Raw genomic sequence first — 16955 nt, forward strand, 5'->3', positions numbered from 1 at the left:
TTGTGCTGGAAATGGCCCACCTTGATTATCATACACATTGTAAGGAGAGTGATCACTTTAGATAAGCTATTACCAGCAGGAGAATGGGGTGTGGGGAGAGAAAACCTTTTGTAGTGGTAAACTCCCATTTTTTCATGCTTTGTGTTTATAAAAAGATCTTCTATACTTTCCACAGTATGCATCCGATGAAGTGAGCTGTAGCTCACGAAAGCTTATTTTGCTCAAATAAATTGGTTAGTCTCTAAGGTGCCACAAGTACTCCTTTTCTTTTTGTGAATACAGACTAACACGGCTGTTACTCTGATACCTCATCATTGATATACAATGCTACTCCACCACCTTTGCCTTTATTTCTGTCTTTCCTAAACAGCACATACCCTTCAATACCCGTACTCCAGTCATGACTACTATTCCACTATGTTTCTGTTATCCCTATAATATCTGGTTTCACTTCCTGCACTAGTAACTCTAGTTCCTCCATTTTGTTACCTAGGCTCCTCGCATTAGTGTATAAACATCTTAATTTTTGCTGTTTGGCTTCGCTCACATTCTTTAACCGATTGGGCACAGACATTCTACCGCCAATATTACCTACTAGATTGGTATGTACACTGCCCTTCCTCCTTATATCCATTCTCCTACCCTATCCTTTCTTTCTTCGTTTTCTTCCCTCTCAAAGAGGATAATTGGCGTGGAGATTACCTTGACATCTCCCAACCATCTCCCCCGAATTCCTAGCTTAAAGCTCTCTTGATCAGTTCTGCCATCTTCCATCCTAGAAGTCTATTTTCTTCCCTACTGAGGTGAAGTCCATCCCGAGAGAACAGTCCTCTGTCCATGAATGCTTCCCAATGGCTATACATCCCAAAGCCCTCCTTGTAGCACCACTGCCTGAGCCAGCTGTTGAGCATCATAATCTTGTCACACCTTTGTTGCCCTTCTCTAGGAACAGGCAGAATCCCACTGAAGATCACCTGAGCCTTGCTTTTCTTTAGCCTGGCATAGTCTCCCTTGATACGTTCCAGTGAGAATCTAGCCATATCATTTGTTCCCACATGAAGGATAATCAGTGGAATCTTTCCCACTCCCATTAGGATCCTCTTCAGCCTCAGGTCCACATCCCGTATCCTAGCATCCGGCAGACAGCACACTCTTTTGTTGTCTGGATCAGCTCTTGTTACAGGCCTGTCTATTCTTCTCAGTAATGAGTCCCCAATCACGTAGACCTGCCTTTTCCTGGCGATGGTGCAATTCTCCAGTCTATCCTCTGTTTCATCTGGCCGCAAGTCCTCTCGATTCCTATTGTCCCTTGCAATCCTCTGCAACCCATCCCGTATCCTCCTGGGGCTCATATTTGGTGGTGTTATCTCCATTGACTTTTGCCCTCTTCCAATAGGACTGTCTGCTCTTCTCTTTTTCCTTGCCCTCTCACCTTCAGTGACCACCTGCTGTGCGCCTTCTTCATTTTCCAACTCCGCAAACCTGTTCCTGAGCTCTATTTCTCCTTCACTGCCCCGTCTTTTCGTCTGCCTGGTTCTCTTAGTCACATGCTTCTACTGTCCACTTTCCTCACCCAGCAATATCCCCTCAGAGTTCTTCGGTCCTGCTTCCATCTGTAAGTCTGAGCTTTTCCCTTCAGCCTCCTCATGTCTTTGCTCCATCATCCGCTCAGCCCCCTTCTAAACTCAACCAGAGTCTCCACCTGCATCTCCAAACCTACGATCTTCTCTTCCATCAACTCTATCAGGCGGCACTTCATGCAGATGAAATTCTTTTCAGCTACCCCCTGCAGGATCATATACATGCCACAGCTTCTACATCCAGTCATCTTCATTGTGTCTTCCGCTACTTGGGTCACTACCACTGCTGCCTCTGTGTCTGTCATAGCTTTCTCACCTAAGTCCTGTTAGTCTGGGAAACACAAACCAAACCACACCAAAACACCCACCCACTGCAAAACAAACCCCCAACGAGTACGAAAACACTGCCAGAACACCACACACTCACTTCACTAGCCTGTCTGTTCCTTTACCTGGCTCTTAGTCTCCCCCCCCCCCCCCCCCCCCCCGCAACTCTCCTTTCAAACTCCCACTCAGACTCCCCTGTTTACAGCTCTGTTTGCTGGCTCCTGTGCCGCTGCAGCTGTTTGTGACAAGACAGACTCAGGATCCAGGCTTTTAGACAGAGATGGCGGACACACAATTTACAAAAAGAAAAGGAGTACTAGTGGCACCTTAGAGATTAACCAATTTAGTCTCTAAGGTGCCACTAGTACTCCTTTTCTTTTTGTGAATACAGACTAACACGGCTGCTACTCTGACACAATTTACAGGGGCTGTTGAAAAGCAGTGCAAAACATAGTAGGAAGCCCATGGAGTGATGGGACGAAGAAAACTGTGGGGTGATAGAATGCTGACCCTACCCCCAAGATGCACTGCAATCCTTTCCCAGACCACCCAGTGGCAGATGATGGCAAGTTGCACAATGGGATAGTTACACACAGGGGCACTGCTCTGTTTGTTGATGCAAGAGCACCAACTGTGGACACGCTACGCCATCACAAGGAGCATTGTGTAGACGTGCACCAGCGGTTTAATTACAGCGGTGGAGGATTGCCAACATAACCTAAGTCAACTTAGGGTAGACATAGCCTTAGTCTACTGCTAAAACAGAGAAGAAAAAAATAGAATCAAGGATGGGTTTTCATTTGTAACAATATAAACAAACATATATGTTCACTTTTTTAAAAGGGAGGTTATATTTAGCAATAAGTTGTAAATTTTAAAATTCTGCTCTGAGAATGAGTAGTGTATTTTATTAGGTCAAGATTTTCTTGAGAGTGACCTTTTAAAAAAAGATTAGGACTTTTGATTAGGGAAAGGAAAGAAAAATAGTGGAGCTGGAGAGTGGATTCTGAAGAGGCCAAGTTTAAACTGCAGTATTTATTTCTGTTGCAGTCTAGTGGATATATTTTTTGACAGAGAGGGTCACATCCTGCATATTTCAAACATAAGGTTTGCCAGTCACTTAAGTTATCAGTTCAGAAAGATTTTCATAGTTCATGAATGATATACTGGACATTCTTTGACTCCTTGCTGGGCCTTTCCATTTAGTGTTCAACTTTTGAAATAATTACCGGTATGCATTCTTATAAAAGACAAAATTAAGGAATCCGACTATATCAAATCTTTACAAAAATAAACATAATAGAGACAACTAAGTATAAAAACATGTAGAAGATATGTTTGCTAATATTTATCAAAAAATGTAATTTAGAGATACTTGGAATAAAAAATAAAACCTACAAAGATGCAGTATAGAAAAATAGAGCATCACAAAATATTGATAATTAGGGTTTAGTCATGATTTTTTCACATATTAAGCAGCATGGTGTAGCACTGCCCAGGATCAACCTGGGAAGCAGACTGTGGCTCAGACACAGCTTGCCTCTCAAGTCCCCTCCTGTTCCAGGGTGGTAGTGGGGTTGGGAGAGGGGATGTACCCCGCGCCAGAATCTGGCTCTCTGCGAGCAATTGTATCTCCAGAATTTCAACAGTTGAATCATGTTCTTTGCCTACACCTAAGTGAGTTCTTTTTTCTAGTATACTGCAACATTTGTTATGAGAGTTAAAAAAACGAACAAAAAAAAGTCTAGGCTGAAATTTTCAAAAGCTGATTAGTGACTTAGAAGCCTAAGTTCCATTTTCAAAAGAGATTTTATGCTTATGAGTAACAGGTACTTTTAAACATTTTACCTTTAGTTTAATTAAATATAAGTTTAGAGGACATAAGACTGAGGTCTGAGAACCCAGCAAAGAGACATATATGTGAAAGTTAATTTTGTGTGGCATTTATAAGTTGGTAGAGAGATCAGAAATTTTATTTATAACGAACTTCAGATAACCTTTTGGTTTCCAGTTTTCTTTCATTATCTAATTACTGTCATGTGACATTGCAAAAAGAAAGTGTTAATTGTAGTAGAAGATTTTCTTAAAAGGGTGTATTATACACTTTCAGTAAATTTAAAGGAGAATGAGCTGCAGCCAATGAAGCTGAAAATGTTGAAATTTCAACGGGGAGATCTTTAGCAGCAATGGATTCAAGAACATCCATAACTGCTCTGTGTGTTGATAGCTTGTCTTACAGTAATTTGCTAATCTCTATATGTCTCATCTAACCTTATTGTTGACTATTGACTTTCATGGGAGTTGTATCAGGCTCTACTTAACTATAAATATTTTAATATTTGAATTTCTTGTAGTATACATGAAGTTGGAAAACGAGAGCTGGAGGAATTCACAATTCTCCATGCACTTACTGGATGGATACCAGAAGTTATTCCTCTCCAGTGAGTTCTTCTGTTAAACAATTAAATACTATTTTTCAGAGAGCCTAGATGAACTGAGATGTGGGCCTTAAAAATCAATCAAAATCAATTTATGAAAGGTCAGGTTTTTAACTCTAGTAAGCGGAGAGATGTGTGTTTAAAGACTTTGGAGGTTAGAAGCTTGCAGTCCCTGAAGAATTTTGCTAACTTTATGTCTGCAAACACTTCTGACACTTGTGAAGCTATTACCAAGGTTAGAGCTGTTGATGTTTCTTTTTTACATAGTTACACTTTTTAACTCATATTGAACCCAGCAATGAAAACAGTCCAATTTGCTAGGGGGGTCTAGTTTTATTCTGATATACGACAGGCAAAGATTATTTTAAAATATAGTAGCATCACTTTGTATAAGAATTTACTGTAGAAAACACAGGAAATCCTATGTGTAAATAGAAACAAAGAGGTTGAGTTCAATTGACTGCTCTTGTCACATTTCCAAGCTGATGCAACTTGTTTACTTTTATTTCAAGCCAAACAGTCATACTAAACTTCATTTAATAACACTCTTGCTCCGAGTCTCTCAGCCATCTCTCCCTGATAGCTCATTTTCAAGTCCATTCTGAACAGCCAGTGCAACAGGGAGTTAGTCTGACATCCTCTTTTTTTTGAGTGGTTGATTGGAATATATGGTGTAGAAGGCTCCGTTTGTAGAAGAAATAGTACTTTTGCAACTTGTGGCCTTTTGGTGAATGTATTTTAAAAGAAATAGTTAAACATTAAATGGACTAATATTCCAATAGTAAATAGTTACATAATGGGCCAAAATTTCAGTCTGGCCTTATTTCGGGCTCCTACTTGTGCTTGCAATTTAGGTTACTTAGATGTCTAAGCCCCAGAATATGCCTGCAGATCAGGAATTTAGACATCCAAATGACCTAAATTACAGGGGCCATATTGCATCCGCAATTTACTACTGCTTCAATGAAAGTCAGTGTCTGCAAATCTGACCCTAAATATTATTTTTTGTTTTTTTGTTTCGCAAATAGGAAAAGAGTGAGTACTACACTGTTGCTGAGTGCAGTAACACAGAGCTGGCTACAGCTTGTTGCACAATCAACTGTTCAGGGACATGGTTTTAAGTTTTTCATGCAGTTACTGTCGGGGTCTGTTCAGGTCCATCTCCGTCCCCCACCCCCGTTTTCCCTCCTCCCCCTCCCCAACACACACACCCCAGCTGATCAGATTTTACTTTATTTCTGGATGCAAGGATCCCCTATGCGGAACCAGCACAACAGTAGCCATCATATCAAAGGACTGTTAGAAAGTCTTTGTTGGAATCCATGGGGAGAAGGTGTTGGAGCTGGTTATATTGAGGTGAATAGGAGAGTCTAGAAGGACCTTTGGAGGGGTGTTTCTTTTTACAAAATCAGGATTTAGTTATTAAGATGTTTACTCTATGTCTCAGTTTAAGATCCTACATTATCATTCTAGTGTTGCAGAATGATCTACCAAAGATTTCCCCATTAGTTGTAAAGTATCGGGGTCTTTCACAGCAGTCTCTCCTAACAAGCGTGAGCACAGGATGGGTCGCTATTTCTTGATGTGCTAGCTCCACTAACCAGTCTGTCTATAATGCCTAACACAAACCCTGTTCTTGCCAACTCTTGTTGTTTTTCTAATGATTATACATGAAAACATATAAATAGAGCAGTGTGCTTGTTACCTGAAATAATACAGTTACTTTTCCAAATTGTCAGATTCAGAGCAGAAAGCCTTATTCTGTAGCAAATATAAGTAATGTTGATGTATTGTATGTATTTTTTAAGGCCTGGATATTTGGATAAAGTTTGGATCTTTTTAAAAGACATAGTGCCAGAATTTAAGCTACCAAATGAGACAACTCCTGAACTGAAAAATCCTCCTTCAGATATGAAGGCTAAAGAGACGAAAGGGCCTGAGTTAAAAAATGAAATTCCAGTTGCCAGTAAGCAAGCGGAGAAGGCTGAGAAAATTGGCAGAGGTAGGAAACTCCAGACACAATAAAAACATTTCACATTGAAGATAGACAAAGTTGACATAATGCTCAGCATTCAAGCACATCCTACTTCATTACACTGTATGCTACTCTATAGGCCCAGTCTTGCTCCCATTGAAGTCACTGGACCAAATTCTGTTGTTGGTGACACCAGTATAAATCCAGAGTAAGTCTAGTTTTAACTGTTGACCATAGTGGTAGCAGGGTTTGGGGCTAATTTTTTGAAGTACCTTTTCCCTTTAATTCATTTGTGGGAGAACAGTATGTTCCACTGTTTTGCACATCGACATTTCCATAGAAACGTATTCCTTGTAGAAAGAAACAAGTATATAGGTTACAATTTGCCCTAAGGTGATTGGCCAAGCATAATTCTGACCAAAAAGAGCTTGTCATTAGTATCTATTTCATAATGGATGTTACAAGGTGGTGATTACTTGTAAGGAGCTCAGAAAACTAAAATTAACACAAACATGCAATTTCAAAAGTGTTTTTGTTTATTTTTTAAAGTAGGAAAGGAAGATAGAAGTGTTTTTGTGTATATCTTTGTGAACATGTGAGTGTATATAAATAACTGTTCATACAGGTTTAAATCAAAATGCAACTAACTTTTCTATTCATGGTATTGAGGGCGAGTTAATATATTTAACATTTCTGGAATTCAATTTTCCTTAAAATCCCATTTGAATTTAAATAATAAACCTGGAACATTACTTATCTAATGCACTTATTCCACAATGTCATTCTGCAATGTTTAGCTCTCATGCTTATTTCTTTTAGCTTCAGTTTTTACAATACAACATATGTGTAGTTCTGCAACAACTCTGTATAAGAAAGCACAAGCTATAGACTGAATCCTGTGTTCACTGCCTACCCTAACTTAAACTTAAAGATACTGGGTGAGATCCTGAGTTAGCCCCTCTCTGGTCCCTGTGAACTGAGTAAAAGAGCCAGAATGATGTAAAGCCAAGGAACTTGAAAAGCCCTGGATCTAGCCGGAGGAGAATTCCAATTGTGCAGGAACTGTGGAAAATAGCCTAAGGTGGCTTCTGAGGACCCTCTCTCCAGCCTTGACATAGGAAGCTTCACAGTTGTTCCAGAGGCAGGATTGAGGGCATAGGGTTGCAGAGATCCTGAGCAGCACTGTCAGCTGTAGGGCAGCCCACGGAGGCTGCTGTAACATAGCCCCTATCTAAATTACAACAGGGACCACTCCAGCCCTTGAAACAGCTGGTAATCAGGAGGACACAGCACTGGCTTCAAGCCATTTCAGTCCTTCCCCCCCTTAGCTGTGAGTTCTGTACTGTGCCTCTTAGAGGTTCAACAGAGATTCTTACCCTTTAAATATATTACTTATTTTTTAAATGATTTGCTTTTGAAAATTCAAAGTGCAAAGTTTCTGAAGTCTCAGATTTGTATCAGTGATGGAAATAGGGTATTAACCTCTGAGACCAACTCTTCCATATTGATATTATTATTATAGATGGGGTAGATAGGATCATCTGTAATTAAGGTTGTTTGATAACTCCCATTATAACCACCATGTTTCAAGTTGTTTATATTTTTGGCAAACTTTAACCGTTTGGATGAAATTTTCCTGCTGGGTTTGTGCCTCATGCTGAACTGTTTTGGAAAATTCGGGCCAAAACAGTTGAATCAGTCAGGTTTGGCCCAGTTGCTCTTCCGTGATGACAGAGGAGTAGCTGGGCCAATTCTGCACTTATATGCAGCAGTCCAGAAATCTATCACCCTAAGTAGCTGCCTAGCTGGACTGTAGCTAGAGTGACTTCTGATCACCCTGCTTGATCCAGGTAGCGTGGGGAATGAAGCTGCCTGAGTCAATTGCAGAGAAGTCAAGAGCCAGACCTGTGGGAAGGGAGCAGATGAAGTTGATTGGGATAAGGAGTCTGTGGCGACTTGGGGGAGGAGAGGACTGGAGTCTAGACAAGGAGACTGGGAGTGGAAGCAGGGTCCAGAATTGGGTGGAGACTCAGAGGCAGTAGTCAGTGGAAACGGATCTGATGAGGACCGAGGGTGGGGATGGAAAACTGGGACTGACTGGGCAAAGAGAGTGACCAAGGAGCTGAGGGCAATGGAGGTGGGGAGAGCCCGAGATCGGATGAGGAATCTGGCAAGTAAGATTGGAACTGGGAGCCTGTAGGGATAGGGATCAATGACATGGGGGTGGAGCGACCAGAGACCACAGTTGAGGAAAGAGAGAGATTTAAGATCTGGGATGTGGGTAACTGGGGGGCAAGAAGACTGGGAATGGGATTAAAAGCCTGAGAAGTGGAGACTTGAACTGGCTAGATAAGGCGAATGTGCCCACGAAAGCACACTCTTTACAGAATCTGGAATAGATTGAAGGATCCTGAGTCTCACTATTCCTCTGGTGTCAGCAAACCCTCTGGTAAAGTGTCCCATCTTCCTCGAGTGCTGGTCCACACAGAGTATGACAACCTCCTATTGCTATCAGTTACTCTGTTAGTTCAAGTGGCACAGATCTGTGTGGTGGATTTAAATGCTCCATCCTTGCTGATGACCCATGATGTGGTACCTCATGATGGAATATCTGTTTGCTTTTTTAAAAACCCGGGAAATTACACTCTCACACGCATGCACGTGTAGACACACACACCTACCTATATCTCACACGTGTGCACGTGCACACACACACACACAGACACACACCTGTCTATGTCAAGGAAAGAAAGTCAAGCACTCAAAAGTTAAATGCCAGAATTAAGGTTGCCCATTTTCCCTCATCAGTTCCATTAATGTAAAAACTAAAGTGCCTTGTTTACACTAGGATTTTTACATTGAGGTTTCTGTCTTGATGTAAAAACACACCTTTTTCGACAATGAAGACATAGCCTTTGTCTTTACCATGCTTTCTCAATCTATTCTACTTAGCAAGAATTTTACTCTTTTTCTTTTAAAAAGCTTACCTGAAATACTGATAAGACAATGAGGTTTCATGATTTAAAGGCATTACAAGGAAAAGAAAATATATAGTTTTTATTCTGTTTGGTAGATAAGCTGGAACAAAGAGAAATTGGAAAGAAGAAAAGTAGAGATGGTGAAAAAGAAAAAAACAAGTCAGCACCTCATTCTGCACGAATTGCTACAGACATTCAGAGTTCCCTTCAGTCCTTTACTGAGAGTAAGTTATAAATGCTCGTAGAATGTAATCAGTTGGGGTGGTTGTTGTTGTTGTTGTTGTTGTTTTTACAACTATGAAGGTATTGTGTATAGTTGTTTGTCATCAACAACCAGCAGGAAGTTAGCTAGTTTGACATCTGATTTATGTTCACTGTTAGTGGAGTAAAATAATTACAAACTTTAAAATTTATTTGAAAAAATAACTCTTCTTGTACATCAGTTTAATAGTTGTGGAAGTGTGACAGACTCACTTCTGGGCCAGCAAAAGGCAAGAGGGATCAGCATTAAAGCACATTATGGAAAGAGAAAAACAAATGCCTTAATAGTGTGATGGTATGTTTAAATATGGAAAGGAGGGAAGAAACAGGTCTCAGTGAACTAGAACATATTGGAGGTTTCATTAGATCAATAAAAGGACAGGCAAAATCACCAAATAGTGGTCAAGAGGCAACGTTCCTAGAAGGTTTTTGTCTTTGCTGCTATTACATTAAAGGAGAAGAGACAGTTGGTGGTGTGAAGATGAAGATGAAGAAGAGACAGATGGGTGCGAAGAAGAAATGGAGGAGGAAACTGATTCAGGTTCCGTGTCTGGTGGAATCAAAGTACCTTTTGGTCTCAGGCCTACTTCAGAGACCAGATGAAATGCAATCATAATACACGTGAGAGACTTTTGTTCCATGAGAGTAAATAAAGGGCTGTTATTACTGTTAGGATATAGATATTCAGGCCTGTCGGTAAAGGCCTGCACTCTAAGAATTTAGGTGTATTCTTATCACTTGGCTAGTTATAGAGGTATAAAAGAAAGAATCAAAATCACTGTCTGCTGGTGTAAGGTCCTTCTCTTACTGTGACAGTCTGAGGCCCTGTTCTTAGGCTAAGGCCTTTGGCTAAGCAACAGAGGCAGCCGTAAGCTGGGAAGTGACCGGTCACCTCCTCACATTCCAAACTAGTCACATTGAAATAAGGTGCTGTTGGGCTGTTTGGAATACAGTCCTGTCCTGATAATGCCTATCACCTCCAGAGAAAGGGAAGTGCCTAGAAGATGTAAAAGGAAACTTAGTTTGATAGCATCCTGTCTGGCAAGAACTCACTTATCAATAGCTTGGATGTGAAATCCTAACTTCTGTATTGTTTTGACATTATAGTTTCCACTTTGCTATTGTTTGTCTGTATAATCTCTGTCTGGTTCTGTGATTGTTCCTGTCTGCTGTATAATTAATTTTGCTGGGTGTAAACTAATGAAGGTGGTGAGATATAATTGGTTACATAATCATGTTACAATATGTTAGGGTTGGTTAGTTAAATTTCAGGAAAATGATTGGTTAAGGTATAGCTAAGCAGAACTCAAGTTTTACTATATAGTCTGCAGTCAATCAGGAAGTGAGTGTGTGTGGGGGGGGGGATATGGGAACAGGGAATGGGGGTAGAGCTATTATATCTTGAATTTTCAGATATCAAAAACCTGAGATTTTTTAACAATGAGAAGTAGCACAAGAGACATATAAAGAGCTGCAAGAATGAAGAGCTAGGAAAGCTAGCTCAGGGCAAAAATTAAAACATGTTGTGGAGGCATTAGCAAGGTGAAAAGAACCAGAGCTGAGCCTGAAAGTCCCACTCTGGGATACATGTTCAGATACGTAGTAAATGGGTGATAAGAACCTGGATAGACTAGAAAATAAAAAGCAACTAAACCTGAAACTTGTAAAGAAGGAGTCTGTAAGATTTTTTAGGGGGGGGGGGTCGGATGTAAGATTGGTTGGCTGTGAAGAAAATGAGAGTATTAAATTTTAATGTTTTTGACAAAGTCCTGAATTCAGTCATTCTGTCTTCCATAATTTTACTTCCCATATATGTATATAGGAGACTGACACAATCTTCTTCACAAACATTGAAAAGCTGGGACATCTATCCTCCCTTTTAATTCTATCAGCTATGGCTGTGATTACAGAAGAATTTGGAACTTTCATGCTGCTTAATACTCTGGTAGATCATACTTCGTTCCCAATGAGATTGAAATAGTGTGCTGAACACCATATAGTACTCTCTGTGTTTCTTTTCACACATAGTATCAATAGCATTAAGGACATTTTCCTTGTGTGAATGCTTTTAGCCATTATCGAAACATTGCTTGTTTGACTAACCATCCTGTATTAATTTCAGTATTGATTATTCTCGGTCTTCTTTTTTCTTCACTTGCCACATGTAGTATTGGCCCTCACATTTAAAGTTATCTGAAAGAGTATACCCAGGGCAAAGTGCTTCACTCACTTTTTTTTAATTGCTGAGTTTGTGCTGCATGGAAAACCATGTTAGCATAAAAGAGGTTGCAACTCTCCTAATAAATTCAAGTGTTTGCCTTTTAGTTTAGTTGCATAATCATCAATTGATCTTTGCTATATTCTGGGTGTCAAAGATGAACAGAGACTGCTCCTGAATGACATCAGTATGAAAGCAAAGGCTTAGGGAAATACTAGGTATGAAATGGAATGAACTTAAAACAAATGCCGAGGTTCATCAGAGAGCTGAAAACCCTTCATCTCCAAAGTTATCAAAAAAGAAGATGGAAATGCCTAGGTTGGGTGTTAAGAATGAATCCAGGATTCAGATTCAGAACCATGAGGCTCATGGTGATTGCAGAAGGTTTCTGAATTACTGCTGGAAATCTTGGAATGGAACCTAAAAGATCATTGTGCAGCCATGGCATTATCTCACCTGGAGCAGCATGAAATTGCTCTTTCATTTCAGCAAAATTTTCCTCAACTGCACATTTGAGCTTGAGGACTCCAAAGGTACTGATCTCCTGTACTTTTCAGATGAGCATGAATCCTTCCTACATTGCTGTCAAATAACTCTTGATAAAGTTTACATTTTACTTTTTAGAATTACAAAAGAATTTCTGTCTTCATTACATGAGTCCATTCAGTCATTTGGTCTTAACTACTTATTTTAAGTTGAGCCTTGTTGGTTCAGATACATTAATGTACGGATGTTTGGTAAATGCTAATCACTTGTTTATTATTGATCAGCAATTTTCATAATTACTGCTTAGAATGAGAAAGGACCCCTTGGTCAAACCTGTGCTGGGAAGACAAAATATTGAAAAGTAAGATTAATGGTCAGCTTTATATATGACAGTTATCAGAGGCCCTTCCCACCTTTCAGAAATGTCTTAGATTCTAGCAAACCAGAGCCCCAACAGTTCACAGATCTCATTCTCCTCACTATCTAGTGACAATGATTTCACCCACTAGCTATGTCCTTTGCTCTAGTCACCGTTGATCAAGCACAGCTCCACTAGGCTTCTAGACAATTCCTTATCTTTGTTGATGTTTCTGAATAGCCTTAATAGTCCCAGAGAGGAAGTATGTTCTAGTAGTTAGGGTACTAGCATGGGACTTGGGAGACTTTGCTCTGCCACAGACTTCCTGACTGATCTTGGGCAAGTCAGTCTCTCTGTGCCTCAGTTTCTCATCTGTAAAATAGGGATAGTAGTATTTCTCTGTCACAGGTGTATTGAGAGAAATAATACAGTAAAAGATTGAGGTACACAGATACTTTGATAATGGGGGAAGTGTAAGTACCTGAAGTAGTTAATAGGTATAAAAAGAGCCTTGATATTCTTACAGGTTGCCTTTTATCTGTGGAGAATAGTTAAAGTTTTCACTCACAGGTTGAAATTAGAGCCTAATACTTTTAGTATTAAAAAGTCTTACATGTGTATGTTGTGTTCATGTGAATATTTCAGAATGACCGAGAAGAAAATCCTGATAAATCCTGAAAATAAAAACCCTTTGGCCCTTCTTTTTAATATACAAATTTTCCCTGAGTTAATTGTAAATGCTTTTTTGCTCTCATGGGGAACAAAATGAGCTTGCTCAAAATGTAGAGTTCCCCGAATGAATTTACAAAACAGCAAGATCTAAAATTGTGCAACTGCTGATATCTCAAATCTTTAGCAGCTGCCTGAACAGTTTGTAAATCTTCAGTGACAGATCTAAATGATAGGCATTGCTGGGGCTAAACATTTTAGTAATGCTGTAGGTTGTAACACTTTTCGCCTAATAATTCACATTTAGCAATGTTATCAATTTTAACCAAATTCACAGACATCGATTTCATGCTACTTTACAGAAGAATAAATTTCCCCCTTAGTTTTTATACAGTGAGAAAAAATAAAATATTGTTTCATTTTTAAAAAGCAGTCAGTATATTTTTAATATTCTATTAATGTTAAAGTGGATATGATAAAGCAATCTGTTAATGATTTACATGCTCCAATAATTTGTTCAGTGCCCTGTATACATGTTGTTTCACAGTCCATCTGGACTTGGTTTTGCAGCTTTAGGCTCCACCTGGTATTTGGTGAAGTACTGATTATTTGAGTAAAATGTTTTCTCACATGAGCTGAAATTGGTCTGGCTTGTGGCATTTACTGTTCTGTAATGTTGAATATTGGAGCTGCTAGTGTTGCTTTTGTAATAGGTCCAATATGTCTGCAGGGGACTGAGATCAAGCCCAAATGCATTATTGCTTTTAAACAAATGAAACCCATAGCTAACACAACAGCTGTGGCTAACATGGGAGTCACAAGCGTGTGGAGAGAGATATTAAGGACCAACTGGAGCATTCACCAACCACTGAAATTTTACAGAGATGTTGAATTTAAAGGGATTTCAGAAGGGACATTCAAGAATTGGAGGTTTTCTACGGTATTGAAGAAAAGCATTGAAAGCTTTGCATACTTTCCAGAAAGAAACATTTTAAAAGCACATAGAAGGCTACACTTCCTGTCAACTTACATAGCTGGAAACTCACTAGAACTAGAAGAGTAATGGATCCCTGTTTCTATCTTGCAAACCGATATATCACTTGTGATATACCAGGGTACAATCCAGACCAATGAATAGCTGTCAGCCATGCCCTGTAACTTGGGGTGCCCTTTACAATGCCTTGCTGCTGTAGCCTCCAACCTGGTCTGCTCACAAACAGCCTCCAACATGTTCCCGACTATGTCTCTGTGTGTGCTACAGCCAGACAGCCACACCATGGCTCTTAACAACCATAAAGATTACCACAGAATGACCCCAACACACTCCCAGTCCCAGATTTCTCCACAGAAACATATGTCCTGTACTGCTCATCCCTCGCCTAGACACTACAAATTTATTGAGTCCATTTTCCTTTAAGGGAATGATATGCACTCAACTTGTTATCACAGATGGGGTTACCCAGACACTTCAGTTTTGAACACACTGAATTAGATAAAACAATAAAGTAATTTTATTAGCTACAAAGAGATTTTAGGTAAGTACAAGTAATGAAGCATAAAAATCAGAAGTGGCTACAAGAAAAATAAAGATAACTCTTATTGGTGCCTAACTTAAACTATATTATATTCAAAGCAAAGTTTTCTCACCACATGCTTTGATCAGTCATACTGACAAAACTGTCCAAAGGCTGCTTTCTTTGTCTCTTCATGCGCAGTGAATGTGATGGGCAGGGAGGGAGGGGGGTGTTGACCCCTGCTTTTTATAGTTCTGTCCCCCCTCTTTGAGAAGCATTTCTAGCTGGGAGCAAGGTGACAAGCAGTCTTTGTGGAAGGAAACTCCATGCTGTTTCTTTGCTAAATTGTAGATTTATACCCCTACCCCCTTTCCTGACAAAGAATGACTACTTAGCAGGAAATGGTCCATCAGCCTTGTTTACACCTGGCTGAGTTGTCAGCTTGCCTTTTTGTCTCCGAAGAACTGGTTTGGCCACTCCCCAGACTTATCTGGAAAACATACTTTTAGTCATGATTTCAGCTTATGTTTATAGCTTCACATATAACACTGCTACATGCATTTTGTCATGATATTATTGATCAGCAAATTGTACAAAAATAATTGCAATAGTGTGTGGGGTGTGAACACGGGTATATTCTGTTACATCACTACATGAGCAAAAAATACCCATGGAAGACAGGGATCAAGCCATGGCCAATCAGTTCAAACACGCAGCACACACTCCCACAGACTGGGAAAGTGAAATAGGAAGAAACAGCTCCTGTTGTTTTTGGACCATTTATATAGTCCAGATTACATTTCTAAGGCCTGGTCTACACCTCATAGTTAAGTTGACGTAAGGCGCTAAAGATACTAAAATATCGCTTCTGCCGATGTAACTTGCCCCCTACACCGACTTAACTTTACCTACACGAAAGGGAAGGATTCAATGTTGATATAGTTAAGATGACACAGTGTCAGTGTGAACACTGCATTGCTTACGTTGACTGTTGCTACCTTTCAGAAGCTGTCCCACAAAGCCCTACACTGACAGTTAAATCAGTGCAAGCTCTCCTGGTGAGAACGTACATTATGCTCTTCGTGTCAGCAGTGTGGACGTTCAAAAGTGATTTTAATTTCTGCAGTGGCTGTACATTAACATAACTTAGGTTAACAAAATTTTGTAGTGGACACATACCTTTCTTATCTGTCTAGGCATTTATATAGTGTGCTGTGGCATCTCAGTACCAATATTTTTAACATTTGGGGGGAAAACATAAAAGGAATATCTCCTGTGGACCAATCACTAAAGTTACTTTCTGACCAACAGCCTGTCTGCTATCTATTTTGTGTAATGCAAGCAAAATATTTAAAAGGTATTAACACACTAAATTGCATTGGACCAAAACAATGGGGCTTTTCCAGAAATGGTTCCTTTTCAATGGAGAGTGTATCAAGCACTTCTTCTCACTTAAATATTCCAATCATACTCTAATCATAGAACATGGTGTTCCACAGGGAATTAGAACCATTTGGTGTTATGTACTTCATAGTTTGTTTTGGTTTTGTCCTGTTCTAAGCCATATTGATACAGTGTTCTCTCTTCTAGGCTCTCCAGTGCCGACAGTGCCACAAATGGTGGTGTGTGCTAGCTATGTACCTCTCCATTTGTCTGAAGAGAAGATCTTTGTTTTGGGGCAAATGGTAAGGCTTTGTTCTCTTAGGAAAAACAAATAACTATTTCACAATTAAGATATTTATTTTGTCACAAGTTCATTTTAAAAAAAACATTCCCCAGGAAATGACTGTTCAGTTCAATTTATATTTCAATGCTGAATACATTTCTTTTAATCTTTAAATCTCTATTTCTCGCCACAGCTCTAGCAATCCCTCAGTTTTACCACATTTTTCACTTCTGTCTCTTGTGTTCTTGTGTTAGTCAGTATACTTTGGGCTAATGAGGGCTAGACTAAATCTTGTTAGATTAAAATAAGGCAAGATGGGATATTAATGAAAAAAATAAGCCTAATTACTGTAAGAGCTCCTTGAAAAATTGAATTCAGTTTTTTTAGTACAATTAACTCATAATTTCTAATAAACTAGTATAAAACAGAAAATAGCCAATCTGTGCTCATTTAAGCTGTGATTGTTGTTGTGACTGGTGAAAGTA

At 39.5% G+C, this 16955-nt stretch overlaps 1 protein-coding gene across 1 annotated transcript in view; it reads left to right on the forward strand.

The window, feature by feature from the left end:
• ADGB (androglobin) overlaps positions 1-16955 on the forward strand; it is a 231390-nt gene that overhangs the window by 77981 nt on the left and 136454 nt on the right. The window contains exons 7-10 of the mRNA XM_043543090.1: positions 4262-4348; positions 6154-6347; positions 9394-9522; positions 16395-16489. Coding sequence (XP_043399025.1) covers positions 4262-4348; positions 6154-6347; positions 9394-9522; positions 16395-16489 — 505 coding nt within the window. The remainder of the gene's footprint in view (positions 1-4261; positions 4349-6153; positions 6348-9393; positions 9523-16394; positions 16490-16955) is intronic.

The sequence above is a fragment of the Chelonia mydas genome, chromosome 3 (genome assembly GCF_015237465.2).
Source record: "Chelonia mydas isolate rCheMyd1 chromosome 3, rCheMyd1.pri.v2, whole genome shotgun sequence".
NCBI classification, from domain to species: Eukaryota; Metazoa; Chordata; order Testudines; family Cheloniidae; genus Chelonia; species Chelonia mydas.